The 26,216-nt window shown below is 34.6% G+C and overlaps 1 protein-coding gene across 2 annotated transcripts; it reads right to left on the bottom strand.

Moving 5' to 3' along the window:
* Positions 1–25,967, bottom strand: LOC109790642 (uncharacterized). Of its 2 annotated transcripts, none has more exons than XM_083064071.1 (17): positions 25,798–25,967; positions 25,389–25,453; positions 24,819–25,183; positions 24,642–24,727; positions 20,295–20,449; positions 18,194–18,258; positions 17,876–18,070; positions 17,667–17,721; positions 11,731–11,970; positions 11,497–11,630; positions 10,873–11,056; positions 10,684–10,743; positions 10,360–10,608; positions 2,506–2,764; positions 2,214–2,419; positions 1,422–1,469; positions 1–774 (listed from the first exon to the last, which is right to left on the bottom strand). In XM_083064071.1, exons 3-17 carry the CDS (start codon positions 24,920–24,922, stop codon positions 484–486), a joined length of 2,331 nt encoding a protein of 776 aa, XP_082920197.1. In that variant the 5' UTR covers positions 24,923–25,183; positions 25,389–25,453; positions 25,798–25,967; the 3' UTR covers positions 1–483. The 2 variants fall into 2 exon arrangements, with proteins under 2 accessions (XP_082920197.1, XP_082920196.1); XM_083064070.1 differs by having other exon boundaries at positions 1,422–1,472; positions 25,798–25,966.
* Positions 25,968–26,216: the final 249 nt, after the last annotated feature.

Below are 26,216 nucleotides of genomic sequence, written 5' to 3'. Positions count from 1 at the left end.
TCATAAATAAATTATAGTTTTATTCCTCCAAAGAAAAGAAAACTAAATTAACAGAAGTGAGAATTCAGTTTTGTAAATTTAAAACACACTATTTCTTTGTATATTCAATTATGTTATTGCGTTCATTTGCGTGCTTAATCCTTTCTTTCAGTATGTTAACGGCTTTGGATATAACACGGTAAAAGCATGACATTAACAGCAATCTACCTAACCTAAAATAATTACATCCTAAATTCCTAAAGCTATATGTATACACACGTGTTGCAAATAAGCATCTTGAAGCCGACTAAATCCACAGTTGAGAAGTCCATATCCTGCTACCAAATTATGCATACCAAGGTGATTGTCATTCTTTGAATGACTAGTGACTGAAATCTGGCCACAAGCCCACAATTGGTCTGTGATGCTAATGAGTGAGGGGAAGCTTATGTCAGTCTGAATGGTTAAGAAAACCAGAATGCAAAGAAGGCCAATGGCAGGAAACTATCGAAATAGTTCTGGAAAGGACCACATTATGAATCTAGCAAAAATATCAGACTCCAGAAACTCAATATGAGCTGCCCGCCCAATTAAAGCGTTTAAATTCTTGCCATAGGCAGTGGCATCAAAATTGACATCACAACGCATGAAAACTCGACGTTCAGAGGGATTGGCACGGATTTGGTCCAAACAATCGTTCAGCATCTCTAGGAACACTCTACCCTTCTTTGAATGGTCATGTGAAGCAGCCAGGCATGATTGAATTCTAGCTGAATGGTAAGGCACATAACCATCCTGTATAAAAACATAATCATTAGGCAGCACCAATGTTGTCAAAGGGAAAGAGGATTTACTTGACTAAGAAATATAATCCCTTATACATACTCTTCCTTAAATATCTCAAGGCCCCCCAATTACTCTCAGAATTTTTTTTTGTTTTCATATATAGTATTTACTTTTAATTACAAAATTATTTACTTACTTCAATTTTATTTTTTATTGTCAAAGATTTATCTTTGAAAACAAAAACAAAAGGTGAAAAATAGAGTGACATTTTTGCAATCAAGTGAATAGAAAACATTTTCTCAAACCAAACAATCCGTTAGTATTTCAATTCATCTCAATTAGGAAAGACATAATACTCCCAACATTTCAAAATCTTGCTACTCTAGCATATAGTTCTAACAAAAAAGAAAATCCCAGAAACCTTGTTAGTTTTCTATTGGATTTATTTCACATGCACCATGATCATAAGACACGTAAAATTTATTATGTAATAGATGATCAAGCTTTACTTGCATTTATACATATGATAAAGTCCCCATATATTAAGTCCAATTTAAACCCCATATTATACCAAGATGCTAATGTATATTCACTGTTAAGTGACAGTAAAAAGCATTTCTATAAATGATTTTTAAAGAGTCATAAGATGGGATAACCTGAGGGGAAGATAGCAAGATAATATGCCTAAAATGATCCAAGGTCTTCTGCTGAAAAAGAAGAAAGAGAGAAATATAAAAGAAATGTTAGAATCTCATACAATTAAATTGATTATAATATATGAATGGTCCACGCCTTTGAGGGGAAAAAAGCATGCTCCTCTCCAGCTTTGGGACTTTTGCAAACAAAACTCCCAACTTTCAATTTAAAACACACAAATATAAACATTGTGTTAGTCACTTCCATCCATTTTTTATGCCAATGCATCTTTGCCACAACACTTGCTTTATATATTTTCCATCCAGTAATGTATTCATCCAATTTATTTTCCAACCAATAATATTTTGGTAGAATTTTGGTAAAAATAGCCATTCAACATTAACAGATTAACTTCTGAAACATTATGCAATACATGACCCTGGTTGTCAAAATGAAAGTTTATACAAAGGTATCCTTTATATAACATTCCAATTACATGGAAAAGGGAAAACGTGGTACTTTTTTTTTTCAAAGAAAATTACCATTGGTTTTAGAAATCATTATGCTGACTATAGCCAGTTTTTTAAAATCGCATCAAATGTTATTTGTCATTTTCAAATACAAGTAAACATAACTTAATCAAATAAGTTGGATTTAATATTCAAATAGCTAAGCAAAGTTTAGCATAATAAATGCTTATTATATAACAGTTGTTGGTAACAACAACAACCAATAATCACATATACAATTAAGTTATTCAAGAGAGACTTCAAGCTTGTTATTTAATTCCAATATTTGTACACCTTCCTTACCTTACACAGTTTATAGATGAATGTATTTTGAATATCCGGATCATCAGTGAAGGTGAGTTGATGAATACATTGTGTGCCACGTAGTTTCTTCAAAAGCCACAATCCAGAATTAAACAAAGAGTTTGAACTGTAAAGATACCCCAAGTGGGGACCAGATACCGAAACATATGTATATAGATATCTTAGAAAGGGCTCCATCATGCTCTCTGCATATATACATAGGTAGGATAAAATTTAGCCCCATAATTTCAAACATATGAACACCCATCACTTCCAAAATTTTATGGCATACCTGCTAGTGCTGCTCTTATAATGAGGTTACCAATAGAATGCCCAGCAAAACTTAGCTTAATATCTCCTAGATTCCCATATCTTGAGGCTTTGTCCATTTTCCTTTTAACAAAAGAAATAACTTCCTTAGCTAGCCGTTGACCCATTTCTCTAAAGTCTCCTGATGTTTTATCTTCATTAGCCTCGGACATAAGACATTCTACCTTCGGATCTATCAAAAGCCATTGATTTCGTATAAGCCGTAGATCCAGATGATGCCCCTATAACATTTTAAGTGATGAAGAATAAGCATTCAACCAATCAAAAAAAAAAAAAACAAGATACCTGACAAATTTATTTCATTTTGGTATGAAAGGAAATAGAAAATTTTGCATGGATTAAAAAGGTATCACAGTTTAAGGCAGCTCAACATTGTTAATAAAATCAGCCCGATTATTAGCTTCCCGATTATCAGCATCTTTTAATATTTAAAACAGCTCTTATAATCACTTCTCAATTCCTAATATATTCCTGATTTCCTGTATTTATTTCATTAATTGTACAATTTTGTATAGCCATAAATCAGGGATTGCAGTAATTAAATATGGGCAGTTATAGTTGTATTATTTAAATGAGAATTTACTCCTCTAGAAGGGGCATTCAGTCAAAAATCTGTTATGGTACCAGAGCTCTTGCTTTTTGTTAAAACCAGAACATAAAACATATGTGTATTGCTAAACACAAATATAATAGGCTGAAATTATAAAATTTGCAACTTCATACATACAAAAGGGTGCAAAAACTGATATTATATATATTTTGAGTTATGCACTTAGTTTTGCACACAATGAAAGTGTTATAACAAGTATTTAAATATTAAAACTAACTATTCCTGATTAGGTAAAGCTAAAAGCAAATTATAACTAAGCTAGCAAGCAAAATTGTTTGCCAACACAACTTAATTTTTCTTAACATAAATAACTTTAACCAAACTTACAAATAAAATAAAAAACTGCAGAGTTTAAAATATTTAAATGATAGTTGAAAATTCTCAATTGCCAACACTCCTTGAGATTTTTTCAATACTTCAAGCTTTCATCTCAATTATTATTCACACTTGGACTACCTTCAAGTAGACAAACATCATCAAATTTAATATCTCCAAGTTTAACATTGATTTTATTCTTAGAAATAAGAATCCTTACAATTTCCTTAATCCACCTTCCATATTAAAAGACCTTTCGCATGAGAGTTGCAACAACATTATCAACATTGTTCTCCTTTACAAAACTTACTATTGAATTGATAAGTATAATAATTCCAACTAAATTTTGCCAATCAAAAAACTTATCTCTTCTATTGGCCAAAGTCATAACCATGATTATTGTAGCTTTCATGACCCATAAAAAGGGATTCCATTTAAATCCTAAAAACTTCAAAGACTTTGTCTCCTTCTCCTCATATTTATTATGCCCAAAGATGGACACCTTCTCTTGAGTACCTTCTGCGTAAGCCCATTTGAATTGCATTTTAAAGTTTGAAATACCTCCTCAAGTGACCCATTTTTCAAATCCTCATCTTTCTTTAAAATAGAAGGTGTGGAGTTTTTCTTCCACTCTATTGAAAAACTTTTATCTCCAATTTTAATAGACATAAACTCACTTGAAAGGGTTAAATATGGTGCACCGCATATTATTAGAACATAGAATAATTCTTTTCTAACATTTGTCCCACACTCAAAAGGCTTTGATTAATTTTAGGCACAAATAAAACATTTAAATATATTTGATAACCGAAGGAGTTTCAACTTTCAACAACTCCTTTACCTTTGACATCATCAACACTTTTTCCATTGCCTATGGTGACTTTGGAGATGTGGGCCTAATTTAATTCCTTGAAAATGATCATGAGTAATAGATTTGTGCATCCACTATCTATTAGCCATACCTTCTTACTATTGCTTGTGGAATAACAAGTAGCAACAAATAATGTTCCTTATACTATTCTTCATGCTTAGCAATTTGTGCTTGATGTTCCTGTGGGACTTGCTTTATTTTTACAAACCTGCTCCACATAATCAACCAGATTGTAGACCCTACATTTGATGCTTGGCCTAAACCAACAAAAATCTTCGATATATTGTTCTTCTTATAGTTGGGGAAAGGTGAACACTTGTTTTCCCAACCTTTGTCTTTGTTGCCTTCTTGTTTTTTGCCTTTTGAGTAACCCACAAAAGCACCTTCAGTATTTTCCTCCATCCTCAAAAGAACTTCTCTGTTTTGTAGCTTGCAAAGCATTCACAAGAGAAGATTTTAGATTCAAACCTTTCTGGAAAACACCAAGATTTTATCTACAATACCTTGATCCCTAAGCTTTTCACCAAGTAATTTGAATTGTGTAACAACCTTCAAAAGTGTGTCAATAAAATCTTTGACAAATTCACTTGCTTTCATATTTACTATTGCAAACTCTCTCCTTAGGTTTAGCACTAGCATTCTTTTTGTTCTTTCACTCCCTTGGAACTCCTTCAATTTATCTCATGTGTCTTTTGCAATTTCAAGAATTAGAATCTTGATAAATACATCATCAAGTAGTGTTACTTGTATAATGGCAAGAGTTCTTTTTTTTTTTTGCCACTTGATTACTATGACTCCTGATATGAGCTACTATTGGGTTTTCTAGTAATGTAGGTGGATTACTTCCATTATCCACTATAACCAACAAACATTGAGCTTTGAAATAAGTTCTCATTTTCACAGCACACAAGTGATGGTTTTCACATGTAAATAACGAAGTCGACGTAAAGAACTATTGTTGGAAGCATTTTTTGTGTTTGAAGGTTATTTTGTATGAGTTTTCTTGTTGGTTTCCTCTCCCTTTTTTTCTCCCTCAAAAACCCCCCAAAAATCAATATAGCTCTTGATACCATGTTGAAAACAGGACATAAAAGAGAGTTGTATGATTAAGAAAAAATATAACAAGCTGATATTATAAAACCTACAACTTTACATGATAGTTAGGGAAACATGTCCATCAGTCCTATAAATCTAGTGTCAATAAATGTGTTGTGTCACCTTTTACTTTTAGTTCACTCTGATATTTGGGAACCTAGTCAAGTTAGTTCAACTCTAGGTTATTCTAATTTTGTTACGTTTATTGATAATTTTTCAGGTTGTACTGGGGTTTTTCTTAATAAAACATCATTCTGATGTTTACAATATTTTTCAAAGTTTTTCCATTGAAATTGCTATTCAGTTTGGGATGTCAATTAAAGTTTTGCGCACTAATAATACTAAAGAATATTTGTCTTCCAAATTTCAGTCTTTTCTCTCCTCACAAGGTATTCTTCATCAAATCTCTTGGGCCTATACACCACAACAAAATGATGTTGTTGAGCACAACAATCATCATTTAGTTGAAACAGCTCATACTCTTCTCCTTCATCATAAAGTTCCATTTCACTTTTGGAGCAATGTGATCCTCACTACATGTTACTTGATTAATCGCATGCCCTCCTATGCTCTCAACAATCATATTCCATACACCATCTTGTATCTACAACATGACCTCTATCCTGTCCAACTTCGAGTCTTTGAATGTACATATTTTGTCCATGATCTCACCCCAGTAAGAGATAAACTATCTGCACGATCTCTTAAGTGTCTATTTTGGGTATTCTCATCTCCAGAAAGGATATCGTTGCTTTTGCCCACAACTTCAACGATACCTTGTTTCAACTAACATCTTTCTATGAGTCCTCTCTTTTCTTCTCTAAGGATGCTAACAATCATCCTCCTCTGGATGTTCAACCAGATATTCCAACTTCAATTGTAGTCGCTGATCAACCACCATTACTTGTTTATTAGCAAAGGACACAACATCCATAGGTGGTTCCACATACACGTCCTTCTGCATCATCTCCTGCTCCAAACAGTCATCCGACAGCGCTCCCTGCACTTGAACCTCCTTTACCTGAGCTTATCATTTTTATTCACAAAGGTATTCGATCTTACCCATAATCCTAATCCTTCATATGCATGTACTCTTTCTTGTCATAGATTGTCTCATTCCTATTTTTCTTTTGTTTCCTCTTTGGATTTTGTTGCTATTCCTAGGTCTACAGGTGAAGCTATGGCTGATTCTAGGTGGAGACAGCAATGTTGGATGAAATAGATGCTTTATAGACCAGTGGCACATGGGAATTGGTGTCTTTGCCTCCTAACAAGTCTACAAATGGTTGTCGATAGGTGTACACTGTGAAGGTTGCACCGGATGGTAGTATTGATCGCTTTAAAGTACGGTTGATTACCAAGGGTTATACTCAGATCTATGGTCTTGATTATGGGGATACTTTTCTCCTCTAGCCAATGACTTCTGTTCGTTGTTTCTTGCTATGGCAACCATTCGTCATTGGCCATTGCACCAGTTGGATATTAAAAATGCATTTTTAAATGGTGAATTGCACAAAGAGGTTTATATGGACCAACCCCCTTGACTTTTACTACTTTTGATGAATCTCACCTTGTATGTCACCTTCATCGTTCTATTTATGGCTTGAAACAATCTCCTCATGCCTGGTTTGGTCACTTCATTTCGGCCTTAACTGAGTTCGATTTGACTCAATGTGAGGCTAACCACTTTGTTTTCTTCCTTCACCTCTCATCTGGTCTTTGCACTTACATAGTGGTATATGTTGATGACATTGTCATTATTGGTAATGACTTTGATGGTATTTGTTGTCTCAAATCTCACCTTCAACACCAGTTTCAAATGAAAGACCTCAGCCCTCTAAAATATTTTTTGGGGGATCGAGGTTGCTCAATCTGCTTCTAGTATTGTCACTTCCTAGCGAAAATATGCTCTAGACATTCTCTCCGAGTCTGATATGGTTGATTTCCACCCTAGTGACACTCTGATGAACCCCAACGTCAAGCTTCTTATGGGTTAGGGGGAGCCATTGAATGACCTAAAAAGATATTTTAGACTCATTGGCATACTTAATTATCTAACTGCCATCAAGCCAGACATCACATTCCCAATAAGTGTGGTAAGCCAATTTATTAACGATCCTCGTGATAGCCATTGAACTACAGTCATCAGGATCCTTAGATATATCAAGAAGGCGTCGGGCTGTGGACTCCTATATGAGGACAAAGGCAATTCCAAAATCGTCTATTATTTTGATGTTGATTGGGCAGGATCACCATCCGATAAAAGGTCTACCTCTAGTTATTGTGTTTTGATTAGAGGTAACTTGATTTCGTGGAGAAGCAAAATACAGCTGCTAGATCCAGTGCGGAAGCAAAATACCATGTTATGGTAGCAATTGCGAGTGAAATTACATGGCTACAACAACTTCTCAAGCAACTTCAAATTGGAGACACTCAGGGAGCTAAACTCATCTGTGATAATCGAGCTGCTCTTCACATTGCCTCCAATCCAGTCTTCCACGAGTGAACTAAGCACATAGAAATAGACTGTCATTTTGTAAGAGAGAAAGTGCTCTCAGGAGAGATCACAACTGAGTTCGTCCACTCTAGTGACTAGTTAGCATGTGTTCACAAAATCTCTTAAAGGGCCTTAAGTTGATTACATTTGTAACAAGCTTGGTGCATATGATATATATGCTCAAACTTGAGGGGGAGTGTTAAGATATTGTGGAGATTTATTAGGGTTAATCATATCTTAGCTTATCATATCATATCATATCATCCTTATTTTTTTTTTATTATAAATAAGAGTTATGTACGCCGAAGATTTTACACACAATTCCTAAATCACAATAATGATATATTTGAGTTATGACTCAGTTTTGCACACATTGAAAGTATTAAAGCAAGTGCTTAAGTACTAAAACTAACTATCCCTGATTGGGTAAATCTAAAAACAAATTATAATTACACTAACAAGAGAACATCATTCACCTGCACAATTTACTAAAAAGCAAACATCATTTGCCTACACAACTTACTTTTATGAACATAAGCAATAATCAAAACTACAAACAAAACAAAAAATTACAGAGACTTAAAAATATTTAATTGATAGTGAAAAAATCTCAATTGCCAATACTTTTAAACCTAGACGTTTGCATTCTTCATAGTTCTTGAGTTTCAAACAAGGGGAATCCCTTGTGGTTTAACAACTCTCAGATTTTCTTTTCCTATCGATTTTTGGGACTTTAGTGATTTCTCTTGATTACTCTTTTTTTTTTCCAATCATGTCAAGAGAAAATTCCATTATTTCAGTTGGGAATTTTAGTTCAAGATGTATGTAAAAGGGAAGACATTGTGGGAGCACATTGATGGGACTAGACCAGCCCCTACAGACACCACAAAATTTCAGACAAGTGAGGCTGCCGATGCTAGTATCATATCTTGGATATTATGTTCAATAGAACCAGATATGGTGAACAACTTGAGGTCTTTTGCTGTAACAAAGGAAATGTGGGAGTATCTTAAATTGATTTATAATGAAGACAACTTTACAGTCACTTTCAGTTAGAATTAGAGTTTGGAAATCTCAGTCAAGGCAGTCTCCCCATTGAGCAGTATTATTCTGTTTTCTTGAATTTATGGAGTGAATATTCTGATATTCTTTATGCCATGGTGCCAAAGGAAGTTTTGTCAATGCTTCAATCAGTTCATGGGGAGAGTAGATGTGATCGATTTTTTGATGAAGTTGTGGCCTGAATTTGAGACTGCACGGTCTGGTTTACTAAACCAAAATTCAGTTCCATTTTTGGATGTTTGTGTTGGGGTGTTGCTAAGATAAGAATAGAGGCTAGCTACTCAAGTTGGAATGAGTTAGGAAGGGTGAATTAGAGACTGAATGTTTCTTTGGCAGCATAAGGAAGAGGAAAGAAAAAGGATCTATACAGTGCTACAGCTGCAAAGATTTAGTACACATTGTAACCAAATGTCCACAGCCATATTGTACTTATTGTAAGAAACAAGGACACATCATTCAAAAATGTCAAATTCGTCCTCAAAATAGGAAGCTAAAAGCACCGATGTTGTTAAAATCGAGTGCCAAATCATAAGGATCATCAATTTTAATGAATCTACTCCTCTATATGGTTACAATACTAGTGCAATTCAGATAGCTACCAATCCTATTTTTCATAAATGTACAAAGCATATTGAAGTTGAATGTCATTATTTTTGAGAAGTTTAAAATGACCATGTTATTCATTTTCCTCATATCTCTATAGATATTCAATGAATCAATGGCTTGCAAGTCAATTTTGGCCTTTTGGAAAAGGGATGGTTGGGGGACTATTAAGCAACATGACTTGCTCACTTATCAATATTTTAAATCTGGCCATGAAGCATGCTTTTAATTGACAATAGAATAGCAAATTAATCAAAATAGAAAACCAAGCCAACTGAATACTGAGGTTTCGATAGGTTACGTTTGCAATTTAATAGCTTGTTCAACCAAAGGGTCCAAAACTTGGCCCTCCAAAACCTTCTATATTTGATAAAATTGATATATGACTGAATTGCTTGAGAGATTAGCTCTCAGCCTTCAGATTTTATAGTGTAATCACTGTCCAGGACAATCAAATTCCTAATTCCCTATCATTCAGGGATTAGATAATGTATGTACTGGTGATACGTGCAAGTCATAAAATCCTAGTAAACAAGGAAATAGGAGCACTAATCTAGACAAATCTAAACAATTATTTTATTATTATGCCCACCAACCTCTAGGACTTTTGGTTTGCCAGCGTTTTTAAAATACAGCCAACTATTGATTCATGTTTGTTTGACCCAATCTCTATTATTAGGTTGGACAAATCCAAAAAAACTCAAGACATGTATAAAAAGCACAGTATTTCCTGTAGCCAAAATTGCACAAGTGCAAGACTTGCCTGAAACCCATGCACAAAGACAACAATCTTCAATACACGAGTACTACTTTGTGGAGTAGATTTATTGTTTTCAGTGTCCAAGTTGGTTCCCGATTGAAAGCTATGTGAGTTTATAAGTCCTACATGTCTCAGGTATGAATTCTCACTGATAGTTCGACGTGGTGCATTCATCACACGCTCAACAATCACAATTGGTATGCTTGAAGGATCTCCAAATATATGCATGTCTTGAATTGACCGGTTGTTAATCTGCAAAAATATAATCCATTTATAGGCCATATGTAAATGAAAAGAGAAACTAGAGGTCTATGAGTTGATAGTTACCCTCATTTGTGCAATGCTCCTTCGATGAAGTTCTGCTCGTGTAGCAGCAGCCTGATGAGGCTGTACGATTTAAGGCCAAAAGAAAATCATACTTTTAGTTATTTACATTAAAATTATTTTTAACAAGTTCTTTCTTCACAAAACCACTTTCCCGATATTAAGAATACAATGGAACAGACAAGTACTTACTTCATCAGATAATTTCCACAAACTGGAAACTCTTCTGTGACGATTGAAAGACTCATCAGCCCCACTATTTATATAATGATGAGGCATCTCTACCTTAGAGTACACCATCCATATTGACCACTCAACTTTCCGATCCTTGGCCCATGTATCACGCAAAAATTCTAGAATCTTTGTTTTGTTATCCCTAGAAACAAGAATATTATAGCTGATCAAACAATTTAAGGCAATGTTTCGTGATATGTACTCATGCATGGGTAATGAAGAAGGCAACAAACTATAATTGTCACAGTTAACTGGAACATTCTTATGTTATATGCACGTCAGCATTTGAAACATTTATTGTGGGTTTCTATGCAAAAATATCATCTGCAACAATGAGAGGAACAGAAGCTAATGATGTCAATTATTTACCCTAAGAAAATTTTCCATAATAGACCAAATAGGCAATTCAAATCAAATTATATATGTTTTCTCATCAAAAGGTACGTGCATATAAGCACACACACACAAGAAAAAAAAAATAGACCTCTTAAACCAACTATTGAATCAGATTCACACATAAAATACAGAGAAACACACAGGCACACATTTTTGGTTAATTTTGATGATACATGATAAGCAAACCTGTGGAACTTCAGAAATATGTTCCATAAATACAACAATTGATTTCCCACTGAATGATAACAGTCCAACAGCTCTCTCTTTGACATGGAACGAAACTTTTCAGCATTCACAAAATCTAGAGCACTACTTCCTCCCTGTACAGGAATAGACCATTTAATTTATATAACTCTAAAGAATGATATGAAAGGTAAAATAAAACAGCAATATTTTTCAGGGTGAATACAAGTTATGGACCTCAAGACCATTTCGTGGCTTTCGTTGACCTGAAATTTCAGCACCTGTTGTAAACTGATTAGCTTGCAGAACAGAATTTATTAACTTCATATTTTCCCTTTTTGACACAAACTCTGAAACATCAATAGCTTGATCAACTGCCCTGCTAAATTTTTGAAGTTCTTCAAGTAATATATCATGAGCTGTTAATAATGCTTTAACAACCATGATATTTTTCAACTTTGTAACGTCACTCAAACCCTGGTTAGTCACATAAAGCACTCAGTTAATGTCCAAAAAATAGAACTAAACCAATAAAACAAATATATAAACAAGAATCTGATCCCTGATTACTATAATACAAAAACAAACATTTAGCGTACTTCCTACATAAACATCTTTTAAATGATTTTCATCCCATTTTAGGAGCTGACAGAAAGCATTTAAGTAGAGCCTGGAAGCCATAGCAAGAAGTGGGTTTCATTATCATCATATTCTTTATTTTCCACTCAACTCTATATAGCTATATTTTGGGCATAGAACTGTTTCATATGAAATGTGTAATTCTTTTTTTTTTTTTTACGATGGATTACTTAAACAGTAAAACTATTGTTGCATAAGCTAAATAGCATATGCATGGTACAGATTGAGATAATGCACAAGGTAGAACTTGGTAAAGTCATGAAAAAGCACACAACACAAATGTGCATATGCATAGGAGAGAATATATGCTAGAGCACCATGTGTATAAATCAAGCAAAGAAAACTAGCATGTCTTAGATAGTGGGTTTGAGCTTAACTTAATTCTACAAAACTGGATTGTAAGGTGAAAGTTATCCCCCACTTATATATTCTTTAATTGTCTTATCTCTAGTCAATGTGAGAGTAAGACTGGATTTTTCAAAATACATTCCCCTCATGCCCAACACTAATAGGCTTGGTACGTGGATAAATAGTGGATAGTCTTTTTAAAGTAGATCTAGATATAGTTCTAATACCATCTTAGATAGTAGGTTTGCCCCTAACTCAACCCTACAAAATTGATTTGTAAGGTGTTGTAAATAAAAATATCTTAGGAGATTTGATATAATCTTTTCTTATTTCTTCTATATTTGTTTATTTTCATAGTTACTTGTTTTAGGGACAAATGTATCTTTATAATAGGGTAAGAGAAGAATGTAATTAGTATGATACAAATTAATAATATTCTCTCTTTCAACCTGGTATCAAAGCTCCTAATCTTGGGAACTCGGTTTCTGCTGCCCTAAACATAAAAACAATCCAAGACGCTACCACCCTCACTGTTGTCTCCATCGTTGAAACCAATTGTGAGCAAAAAAGGAGCGCTCATCATTAGCAATCTCAACGTTGCGAGTCACATGATCAAAGTCCTCCTCACATGCCACCACGCGCCACCACAGTACGCCCCTTTTTCCGATGCATGTAGGTCGCACACCCATCTCCAACAAGATCCACTCGCCAATGACCACCCAGAAAGGTTCACCGGTGACCCCCCTAACCCATTCCAAGGGGTGGTATTGTCCAGATCTGAGTTCTCTGTCTCTCTCTCGTTTATATTTGAGTTCATTCATGAATGATGCAAATCCCATCTCTTTCAACTAGAATGGGATATTAGAGCATGTAAGGTAGAGATTGATGCTCTAAAAATGATGATTGAATCTATGAGTAAGCCCTATGACTCATGTACTTTATCCATGAAGGGTAAGAGTACTTTCAATACTTTTGGCTTCGTTTCTCAGGGAGTTTGGATTCTTGATTCTGGAGCAGCAGATCATATGACTCCCTTTCCTTCACTCTTTGCATCATATTCCAAAACAAACACCAAACAATTCATTACAATTGCTAATGGAAATAATGTGTCCATTATTGACTCTGGCAACATTCAACTTGAACCCTCTATTTTCTTACATAATGTCTTACATGTCCCAAAATTGGCTAACAATCTCATCTCTATACAAAAACTCATTACAGACTTGAATTGTTCAGTAACATTCTTTCATTCTCATTGTTCCTTTCAGGACCTAGCCATGGGGAAGACAATTTTAATTGCTAAAGAGCAAGGTGAGTTAACTTCCTAGAGCAAAAAGGGAATGGTGATAAGAACATGGAATCAACCTTAAGTCACCATGCGAAGACTGATACTTGGGTCACCTCTAAAATATTAGTCTTATTAAATCTTTGTTTCAACATTTCTTCACAAAAGTTTTTGTTGAATCATTTAATTGTGATGTTTGCTAGTTGTCCAAACACCATCGTTCTTCTTTTCCAATTAGTGGTAATACGAGTTCTTTCCATTTGATTTAATACACTCTGATGTGTGGGATCCTATTGTGAAATCTATCATTGGTGCTAAATGGTTTGTGACATTTATTGATGATTGTACACCGGTAACATGAACATATTTAATGAAAAACAAATCTGAGGTTGGTCAAATATTTGTCAACTTCTTCCATCTTGTTAAAAATCAATTTGGTAAGTCCATAAAAAGAATAAGATCGGATAATGATACAAAATATGTGAATCATGAGTTGTCTAAATATGTCATTGATAATGGTATTGTACATGAACTTACGTATGTTAATACCCCTCAACAAAATGGGGTTGCAGAAAGGAAAAATTGTCATCTCCTAGAAGTCACCAGAGTCTTACTCTTTCAAATGTTTATTCCTAACACTTTCTGGGGAGAAGTCGTCCCAACCTCCACCTATCTCATAAACAGGTTACCCACTTGAGTCCTTAAAGGTGTTAGTCCTATTGAATTGTTACAATCATTGGTTCCTTCTTCTTCATTGATGTCAAGTTTATCTTGTCATGTTTTTTGTTGTGTTGCTTTTGTCCATTCACATTGTCCTCATAGAGGTAAATAAGACCCGAGGGCAATCAAATGTGTCCTTGTTGGTTACCCTTCAATTAAAAAGGAGTACAAATGTTATCATCCTCAGAGTCGTAAATTTTTTGTCTCCGTGGATGTTACCTTCAATGAAAATGAGCCCTTTGTCTGTCCTCGGCTCAAGAGGGAAAAAGATTTAGAACCTGAAGATGAATCTTTCTTAGAGTTATTACCATTTTTGTCTCTACAAGATGTCCAAAATGAAGAGGAGGATAAGTTTTTTGGCGTAAAATATCAAAGGAAGAAAAAACCCACCTTAGTTCCACAGCAAGAGAAATCGTCTGACTCTGAGATAAGTGATCCTAAAGATAATTTGGAGGAAGTAAGTGTTAAAGGTTATTAGTAAGGTCATACAGCGGATGGCGGCAAGGACCTTTAAGTGCCATACTGCCATGGTGTACGCCATGGCAGTCTATGGCAGACAAAAAAAGAAAAAAAAAAAATATATATATATATATATACATAAAATATGATGTAAAAAAAGAAAAATAACAAACACATACATTAAAACCAACAATATAACAATCTAAAATCATGGCATTCATAACCTAGTGATAGTCATCATAAAAAAAACATAAATTTCTAACCAACAAAAGGATTAAATAGCCATCAAAACAAAGATACAATATTAAAAAATAGCAAAACACAAACCTAAAACTATTTTGGAGGAGGAGGAAAAGGATTGGTCGTGCACAGAGGAGAGCAGCAGTCACGCATAGCAACGGTCGTGCACGGAGGAAGAAGATGCAATCGTGCAGAGGGAAAAAGTAAGAATCGCGCTAAGAGAAGAATCGTGCGTGCAAGGGAGAACTGGAGAAGAAAATCGCGTCAGACGCGACGGTGGCAGCCGCGTCGAAGGTGAAGGTGGTGGCCGCGTCGGAGGTGACGGTGGCGGCCACATTGGAGGATACGGTGGTGGAGGGTCTCGTCGGAGCAGGTGCATGTACGAAGGATAGGGCTACGCGAATTAGGATTCTGCAGCAACCCTATTTTGCACAATTAAGCTAATGGGCCGCCCAACCCAATAAAGAAACTAGGGCCCAAACCGGAAAAAACAAAAAAAAAAGGGCCATAACGGCACCATGACCGCCTTGGAGTACCATGCCATTACCGTGCCGCCATTTGCAAAATGGCAGATCCCCGCCATACACAGGCCAAACGGCCATAACGGATCACGACGCCATAACAGCCATTTGATAACACTAAGTGTTAATGATGATACTCATATCCCTATTGCTTTGAGGAAAGGGAAAAGATCTTGTGTTAAATATCCTATTTTATAGTATGCCTATATTAACCACTTGTCTGCTCAACATCGAAGTTTTACAGTTTCCACTGATTCAGTGGATATCCCAACTTCAGTCCAAGAAGCTATGAGAGAAGAACACTGGATACTAGCCATGAAAGAAGAAATGAAGGCATTGGAAAATAACTCAACATGAGAGATTGTACATAGACCTAAAGACAAGAAAGTTGTAGGATGCAAATGGATATTCACAATAAAGCACAGAGTTGATGGAACAGTAGAAAGATACAAAGCAAGATTGGTAGCAAAGGGGTATACACAGACTTGTGAAATAGACTATGAGGAGATATTTGCACCAGTGGCAAAAAGATGAATACAGTACGAGTTATACTTTCCCTTACAGCTCATTTTGGTTGGGACTTACAACAATTTGATGTAAAGAATGTTTTCCTACATGGAGATTTAGAAGAAGTGCCTTGTATGGACTCAAGTAATCTCCATGAGCAAGGTTTGGGAGACTTACCCAGACAATGATTTCTTTGGGATACAAAGTCAAGGGGATCATACGTTATTTATAAAACATTCTCCTAATGGTAAACTTACAATACTTTTAGTCTATGTAGACAACATGATCCTTGTAGGTGATGATGAAGAAGAAAAATTGACCCTAAAGAAGAAATTGACAACACAGTTTGAGATGAAAGACTTGGGAAAATTAAAGTATTTCTTGGGAATTGAAGTTGCTTGTTCCAAGAAGGACATATTTATCTCTCAAATAAAATATATCTTTGATCTTCTTAAAGAAAAAGAAAAGTTGGGATGCAAGACCTTAGGAGTTCCAATTGAACGAAATCACATAATTGAAAGTGAAGAAAGTCCACTAGTGAAAAATACCAACATCAAAAATTGGTAGGGAAACTAATTTACTTATCACACACTAGACCAGACATTGCTTATGCTATGAATGTTGTTAGTCAATCCATGCATGAACCCCATGAAAGGCATATGCAGGCAATTGATATGAGTACAAGGAAGGGATTACTATTCAAAAGAGGAGACACCATGTCTATGAAAATATATACTGATGCAAACTACACAGGGTCAGTCACAGATAAGAGATCTACTTCTAGATATTCTTGATGACCTTAGAATTCAAATTGAGCTACCTATGAAGTTGTTTTTCGACAACAAGTTAGCCATCAACATTGCTCATAATCTAGTTCAACATAACAAGATGAAGCATATTGAGATAGATAGACACTTCATCAAAGACAAGTTGGACAATGGTCTTATTGTTACCGCTTATGTCCCTACAAGACTTCAAGTGGCAGATGTACTCACTAAGGGACTACCTACTAGTAGATTTCAAGAGTTAATAGGCGAGTTGGGAATGATTGATATTCATTTACCAACTTAAAGGGGAGTGTTGTAAATAAAAATATCTTAGGGGATTCGATATTATTTTAGGAGATTTGATATAATCTTTTCTTATTTATTTTATATTTGGTTATTTTCGTAGTTATATTTGTTTTAGAAACAAATGTATGTCTATAATAGGGTAAGAGAAGAATGTAATTAGTACGATACAAATTAATAATATTCTCTCTTTCAACTTAAGGTAAGGATTACTTCCCACTTATATACTCTTTAATTGTCTTATCTCTAGTCAATGTGAGACTTGGATTTTTCTCAATAACATAGAAGAATGAAAGATAGATTTGCAAGAAGCATTTCAAACAATGGAAAATTCACCATAACTACAACAGCAATTTCAAAAAAGAGACATAGTATAGAACATACTTGGTTCAGTGTGCCATAACTTGTATCAGCAACAAATTCAGCATTACGTGATTTGCTGAAACAAAGAATGCGAACAGGTTACTCCATGTAATTGAACAACATAAAACAAAGTTCTCATGAAATATATTCTTAAAACTTCTCAAAAGAAAAAAAAAATTTAAAATCAAGGTCTAATTTATTCAAGATGAAAATTAGCTAATTTGACAAACCTGGGTACCTTCGATGCAGACTGGTGAGAGGCAGTTTTCAGTAAACTGACATGTACACTGACATCAACCAGCACTGCATGTAAAGCATCAAAATGTACAGGACAATACGAATGCAACCCTAAAAGAGCTTTAGGAGGAATTCGGAATTCGTGGATAGCAGCAGGGTAAGCATCCAAAGAAGATTGCAAGTCAGCACTGTAGATAGGTCACTCCAGTCAGTGTACAGATTTCACTAAGGAGAGATACATAAAAAAGAAACAAGCATGTGTTTTGGCTCCATGTTAATAACCCAAAGAATATGCTACTTTAATCACTCACCCATTTTCAAATGTGGGAGCGTACATAAGCTCAAACTTTAAAATTACAGCTGTTGTAGGTAAAACCTGCAATTAAGAACCACAAAACACGATTAAATAAGATAAGAATATTGAACTAAAGAGTAAGGTAGTCACAATTGCACTCTTGATTGTAGGGTTGGAAACGGTCCTCCAGCTATAGTGAATTAATGATCCTGTTCCTGCTTCAGAACGTGATCTGATAGGATCTGGATGGATCACACTGGAATTGTGTTCAGACTAGTAAAATCACACACTCAAGCATTTCCAGCATTATTAGTCTCTATTAACTCCACCAAGGCCAGGTTGGTGGGTGGGGCAGATTATTAAACGCTTGACAGCCAAGACTTTCTGGCATGAACCAACAATCCCGAAAATTTAAACTTTTAGGTGAAGAAATGTGAATGGTTCAATATTACATCTCCAAGATGCCCCATCACACAAGTGCCCTTCGAGAAAAAGAATGAACAATGCACAAACCCACCTTCGTTTTGGTCAAATATAACTTTTCTACTAGAAGAATAAGGGGCGACAGGGATTAAACTATAAAAACACATTTGATCATATAGGCTTCAATACCATGCCACAAACTTACAATCCCAAAAGCTTAAGTTGTTGGATAAAGACATAAATGGTTTCATATTACATCACTAATACTAACTGACCCAAACTTAAATGAAAGTTGTACTGTGTTCTGAGAACAAGTTTCACATAAACTCAAACCTGATTTAACCTATCCTGTCCATTCAAACATTCACTTTTCCTTCCTATGGAAGTGGTGCTCAACCTAGATCAGTGGAGCTATGCAACTTCAGCACTGCAATGAATTACAATTGAGCATCAGCTTTTTAACTTCGGATCTTAGTATTATGATGACTCTGTTCAGGGCTGTTTGCCTGTGATTTGGAGAGTGTTGGGGTTTTGAGAGTCCCCAGATAAAGAGAAAGGAATAGCAAAAGACATACACAATATGCTAATTTATTAGAAAGGGTTAAGTAATCTTTAGTTTTGGCTATTTGTCCAATGACAGTAAACAATGTAGGGTTTGTTTGGCTTGCAGTTGAAAAATTGCAAACATTCAACAGAAAGACAAAAACTGACTTCTGAGTTTGGTGCATTGAAAAGTGTGAACTCCTATTTGTGTCACTGCAAACAGGATCCAAAAACACAGCCATAATAAACTCATAACCATGTTGGTTGTTTTGGATGTTGAATTTGAAAACATTGTTGTCAAATACATAAAACAAATCATTATTTGTCTTCACCTAGCAACTTAAACTTTTGTGAGTTAGTCCATGATTAATAGGTCAAGGATTCCATCCTTGCAGGCCCTAAGATTAAAATCGATGTCTAGAATAAGGTGGAGATGGATTGTGCATTATCCATGCTTAAAGCCCAAAGGGCTCTTGTGTAAGGGGACATTCTAGACATATAAAACTAACCATGAGCCTTCACCTAATAAATTAAGCTTTTGGGAGAGTTGTTCCTTGCCAAATTCAAAAGGATAGACACATGATCCTTCCTTTATGTCCAATTCTGCTATTGCTTTGGTCATGTCTGGATTCAACTTGTGTGCTCATCATAGTAGTTTAGGGAAAATTTTGGTTCAAAAATGTCACCATTACTTAGTTAATCAATTTGAATCATGCTACTCAATCAACTGTCATTGTGAATAGGAACTCAATCAACCCTAGTTAGCAAGTATAATGGTTGTAGCAAAGAAAAGAGAAATACAGTAGCCACAGCTATTAAACCTCAAACGTAAATCACTATGGCCAGATTAAACCTGTTAAAATATTACATGTCCACACATCAATTAATTTGTAACTGAATGGTTCATTAAAGGTCTTGTGTTGTCAAGATCACTACATGCTTGTGTCTCTGCATGTGCACATGTGATGGACTGTATAAACAATTTATGGGAAATTAGATTTCAACCTTGTTAACAGTGTGGTATGACCTAGGAAATGTTCCCAATAGATAACTTGGCACCCAATATCAATATTGGCATACCATAACATTTCCTTTCCCCTCGATATGACGATACCCTCTAGAAAGAGAAGAAATGAGAGAAAGATAATTACCTCAAATCTACTAAGGGATAAGTTAAACGAGATCATCATACATAAATGAATGTCCTGCCTAGCATATTTTATCCGAAAGGGTTGCGTTGAGAAACTGTTGTCTGTGTTATCAATCCTCCAAATTCCATATATACTGCTCGGACCCAGATCATGAGCTGGCAAATCAGAATTTTCTACCATATCAGTTATTATTGATTCAGCATATACGACATAGTTTCTACAAAAATTTTCAATATGAAGAAATATGTAGATGCACAGAGAAACATAAAAGTGTAGACTTTAGGTTCAAGAATAAAAAACCAAATACCACAATCTCATGACTGGCCAAGAAATGTCCTTGACAAACATGTCCATATTTATGGTGCCATTAGTTAGAAATTAAATAGGATTAATAGGTCACTGAAGAAGGTAAACAAAGTTCCAATCCAAGCATCAATTTTTCCCTATAGTTAAACACTATTAGGCATTACAAACAAAACGATACCACTTCACAAAAAATGATACTTTACAAACATATTGGAAACCAATCTTTTCAGCACAGCATATTATTCATATGACAGAAGAACCCACCACCAAGAAATTGTAACCACCACAAATAAAGGCCGGTAAATATGTAAAACATCTAAAACACACTGATATTAGTCCACGAGTATGTTTGGGCCAGCTTAATTTTAACTTAACTTCTACTTATAAGTAAAGGTTGGACCAAAAACTTATTAATAAATGCCCTTAAAAAGTGTAGCATAACTTTTATGAACAAATAAAAAGTAGCTTATAGAAAAGCTAGTACATGTAGCTTATATGGAACTTTCATGGAGCTTTGTTTAAAATATCCACTTTACAAATCCTCACATAGTACTTTTAGGGTGTTGCTCCTTGCTATATTTTTTCCCTTTGATTTTATTTTTCACTTTACACTGCAGGTGCTTAGTTGAATTCACTGGGAGAATCTGAAAATGGTCACTCACATCCTGCTCTCCATCACCATGAGTCAGGTAAGGTTTTTTATCGTAGTCTCTGCTCTTTTCCTGTATCCTAGTGATGGAATCATGCCTAGGGAGGCAAGAGATGATACCTTGAAGGAGCCAAGAGAAATGGGCTAGGCATGAAGATTTGGGCCAGTCAAAGCCCAATGGGCCCAATGGGCTTGGAAGGCCCAAGTTGATCCTCACATGGGTCACATCTTGAGATATCCATTTTCTTATATTTTCTACATGTTATATTAACATAGGTTTCACATATTTTGGTCTTGTATTTTGGACCACATAGAGTAGCATTTTTGGGCCATAGACTTATTGGGCCTAGTTTTGGGCTTCATGGGCCTTTGGACTTTTGGTACCCAATATGGGGCTCATTTTGATTCTTGTAATTTTTCCTTTCCATTGTATTTGGTTGGCCATTGTATTTAGGCCATTAGCATAGGAATATGGAAGGATTACTTAAATAGACTAATTAGGCAAAACTAGGTTTAATTTGAAAGTCATTTAAGTTGCATTTGAGTCACATGTTTTTCACCATGAGTGGCTGAACATGTGCACACTCAAATCAACCCTAAATGCTTGCCAAATTAAACTTAGATGCATGTAAGCACCAAGATTCACGGCCAAGCACATGTGGGCTGAAAATTTGAATTCAGATTCAAATTTGAATTCAAATCTAGGCGCCAAATGTGAGGCTTGAATGTTGGCGCCACTTTGCTCCATTTTCGTGCCTATTTAAGCTTCTTCTTTCATTCTTGTAATCACTTTGAATCATAATAGAGATTTCTGAAAATTCATTCAGCCAAGTCACTCTCAAAGTCTCTCTCAAAAGCTCATAGCCTTAGCCTTAGGAATCCTAAATTCTAAGCTTAGTCCGTGGGCTTTCCTTTGAGTTTCTAGCTAGGATACTTCCATCTTAGCTTAGGAATTCAGCCTTTCTTGTTCTCAAGTCCTATCTCAATCCGGAATCATTGTTCAAGGAAGAAGATCCGTGTTAGTGGAGAAGGAAAAGGAAGATCAGGCTTCACTTCACTTACCTCCTCCCATCACCTAGTCTCTGCTCTATCCCATTATAACAGATTACATGAGGTAGGCATAACTCTATCCATTATAACATAGTAAAATAAATGTACGAAAATAACATCCATAGGGTAACAATCACCCTAAATAAAAGCCCATAAGTTCACATTCCTTAAAAATACTATCTAACAACAATATAGAATAACTTAAACATTTTATCATTTGTAAACAATATTTAAATTTCTTCAATTAATATTATATATATTATATGCAAACTAGCAGGGTCGAGGCACTTTGTGTCTATATATATGACATAAACATACTTGTTTATAAACTATAAGTTACAATTTATTTAAGATAGATTGTGAGACAGTTATAATTTTATGCATAAAAAAATGTTATTTTTTTTGCACTAGTAGTTCCATTAAGGTGAAAAACCACATTGTATCATGTGTGTAGTGGAGGTTGGTAAATGGTTGGGGGAAGTTGTGGAGTAATTTAATATTAATTAATCAATTATTAAATTAATATAATAAATAAAAGTTAATAAATTGTCCTTTACTGATAAAAGAAAACATAAAAAATAATGCGATAAAAAGGGTAAAAAAGACATAACAAAATGTGTACACAAAAACATCGTATTGGCTTTATTTATTGTTATAGATAAGTAACTAGGAATTCAATATTTCAAAATTAATGTCTAATTCTACATTAATAGAAAAAGAATGGTTTTTTATGGCCATTAAATTCATTTTAGTTATATTAATTATATATGAATAAATGGATTGTTTATTTAAACAAAAAAAAATGAAAGAAAAAGAAAAGTCCAACCCAAATAATAATAGAATTCCTTTTTTTTTTCTTTAACCTTATTAACTAAAAAAGGTTAAAGAAAAAAAGCGTCCATTGTCTAATGGATAGGATAGAGGTCTTTTAAACCTTCTGTATAGGTTCAAATCCTATTGGACACAAATTTGATATTTGGTCTATGTACCAGAACGGATAACATTTGTGATTATGCATGATTATATACGAAAGATTCGTTTTTGGTTGTCTTTAGCCCTATTATGTCTCTTATCCTTAAGATTTAAAGTTTAAGGTTTAGGATTTAGATAGTAAACACTGGGTAGCCAGGTGCAAAGCTGATAACTGTTGAAAGCATCAAAGTAGTGAACTCATCCCAACATGAGTACTCTCCTATTCCGACTTCCCCAAAGCCTCCAGTAACATAATCAAGACAACAATGAGTTTTTTGCCCCAGGTTAAGGGTGACCATCAGGGCCGTAGCGAAAGCGAGTCTTCATAGGGCAATTGTCACTTCTTATGAACCCTGAGTGATCTATCCATGACCTTGGGTGAAACTAAATGGAGGTTCGAACCAACTGATGTTGAAAAATCAACAGAGGAGTTGTGGTTGGGGTGAAATGTCACTCAAACCCAGAGCTAGCTAGTTCTCCCTGAAATGCTATGCATATTTCTAGACAAAGCAATTACAATAAGACCTGTTGAAACACTTATTGGTTCAGGAAAAGGATCTCTCAAATATTGGGTAGCTGGGGCTCCCATAAAATATAGTGAGAAAGGCTATTTCAATAACATCATTCAAGATGCCTATACAACATACTCGATTCATTATCTCAAGATAATAAATTAGAACCAAAGGAAAGAGGTCTTTAGGATGAAAACAAAACTAACCCCATGTATGAAATACTTATTATGAAAAGAGAAATAAAATAGAATTGTGAACTCAACTTCGAAGGAAGGAATTTGCAATCATTAAAATAAAATTTTATTGATTAATGTAATTTTTAACAAGTTTAAAAATTATAAGCTTTATATATCTATATTTTAATAATTTTATTGTCATGAAAATGATTTTATGTAGATTAAATTAATTTTACACTATATTTTACAAATATACTGTTCATTCGAGAAGATAATTAGAACTTTTAAATTTTTACCAAACAACTTTTAGCTTAAAAGTAACTTTTAAGCTAAAACAAAATGAAAAATTGACAATCAGCTTTTACTTTTTTTTAAGTTCTTATTTTCACTTTAACTTGAAAGTAACTTATAAGTACAAAACAGAAAAGTTGGGCCAAAGAGACTCCAAGACTAAGGAGTATGAGTACAAGCAATAAACAAAATAAAAATAAAAAATCCAAACAATAATATATGACATCAAAGACAACGACTTCAATGACTGTATTGACAGCACAATTACACTACTTATATGCTGGTTAAATAATTGGCAAATTTTATTTGAATATGTGGCTGAGTACTATAAGATTCGTAACCAGTTTCCTGAAGCGCATGAGTAATATAGAGCATAATTTTGACGTATTACCTTCATATTGAACAACTCTAGCTGGGATTCCAAAAGATATATTTTCATCATCCTCCCATCGCATAGTAATTTTAATCTGATACCATCTATATAACAAAAAATATGCATGTCAATTAGATAACCAAGTAAAATTCATAACAAAAACTGGAAAGTAAAAAAATAGAAATTGATGTATACCCCTGCTGAAAAAGGTCAAGATTGTGAAATCTATGAATGTAGATGGCAATCTCCTGTACAGCTTCCAACATAGCCACTGCCCTGACCTTGAAAGAGTGTGGCATTACATCAGATAGCCCCTGTGGGCCAGCTTCTATACTTCACACCAACAAACAACCCTAGCTATGCACAAGAATAACCCGCAACAACACAAGTATCTCTTTCTCACAAATCATAATAAGCAGCGAATCCAAGTGCCCCCCCTTCAGTTCTTATCAAATCACCTATGTTGCATATCACTAATACTTGACCAAATTAACCATCTTCCAAAATGAAACACTGGATTGTAATCTGGAACATTCACTCTCAGCATCCTCCCCGGTCAACTACAACCGCAAATAAGCACGATAATGGGTCACAATCACAAGTAATAACATTAAAAGACAAAACAAAGACAATCACAATAGCAAGATTTTGTAAAAATCAACAGCAAACACGCACAAGAACACACAATACATCATAAACAATTAGCATAGACCAAAAAAATAAGCAATCAGCATAAACCATATATTTAGTGAGATTAATAGTCACCTTCTTTTTAGGCGTTCATGTCATGGCATAAGCGGTCACCCTAATATGACCCAACCGAGAAGTGCCTGAACAATCTCAGAATCATGGAAACAAATCAATTCACATTACATGAAGATGAAATAAGGTCAACTTTACGCTAAGACGGTTTTCTTGAATAACAAATTCTCGGTAGCAACAAATAATTCGATATTATTAAAATTAAGTAGGTAACAAGAACAGAAACAACTAATATGGTGATTAATTGCGCATAGTTAACCACATTTTCAGGCACAAAATTGCATGCATATCGAACAAGCTCCTTAAAGAATTGGCAGATTCCGAAAACAGGGCTTCGGTGAAATGAGAAAGGCTATGAAATAACGATAGTGAGAAATAACGATAGTGAGAAGACGTAAAATGTAAGAAGGACCTGAAATTGGGAATTGTTAGGGTTCAGACTTGCAAAGGATGTTTCGGTTGCTGCAAAGAGAAGGGTGAGAGACGAAGAAACGCACGCCGGGTAATCTGATTTGTTATTGTGGGGATTTGAACGACGTCTGTTCTACCTCGTTTTGATTGGTTTGCGCCAACTCGAATTGTTATGGTTGCACTTTGAATTTTGAACAGTTAGCGTGTGTTTTTTTTTTTTTTTTTTGGAACAGATCACTTTTTTTTTTGTACAGATAATTTTTTTTTATGTATAACATAATTGGTCCAAAATAAAGTTATAATTATAATAAATATCTATACTTAATATATAACTATACTAATACATATTTTTAATAATTAAATATATAATTATCCATAAATTATAAAAACGAAAAACAGTTACGAATTATACTCTTTATA

Source organism: Cajanus cajan, chromosome 9, assembly GCF_000230855.2.
Source record: "Cajanus cajan strain Asha chromosome 9, NIPB_CcT2T_4, whole genome shotgun sequence".
NCBI classification, from domain to species: Eukaryota; Viridiplantae; Streptophyta; class Magnoliopsida; order Fabales; family Fabaceae; genus Cajanus; species Cajanus cajan.
The sequence above is the reverse complement of the archived record's forward strand: the minus strand, read 5'-3'. Positions and strand labels throughout refer to the sequence as shown.

What these genes read in the sequence shown, in the direction of transcription:
- LOC109790642 (XM_083064070.1), bottom strand. Translation starts at nt 24,922, where the DNA reads ATGCCACACTCTTTCAAGGTCAGGGCAGTGGCTATGTTGGAAGCTGTA. An exon ending in TGTGGAAATTATCTGATGAA is followed by an intron (nt 10,744 to 10,872) that starts GTAAGTACTTGT and finishes TAAATCGTACAG; the next exon opens with CCTCATCAGGCTGCTGCTAC. An exon ending in TCTTTGTGCATGGGTTTCAG is followed by an intron (nt 2,765 to 10,359) that starts GCAAGTCTTGCA and finishes AAAATGTTATAG; the next exon opens with GGGCATCATCTGGATCTACG.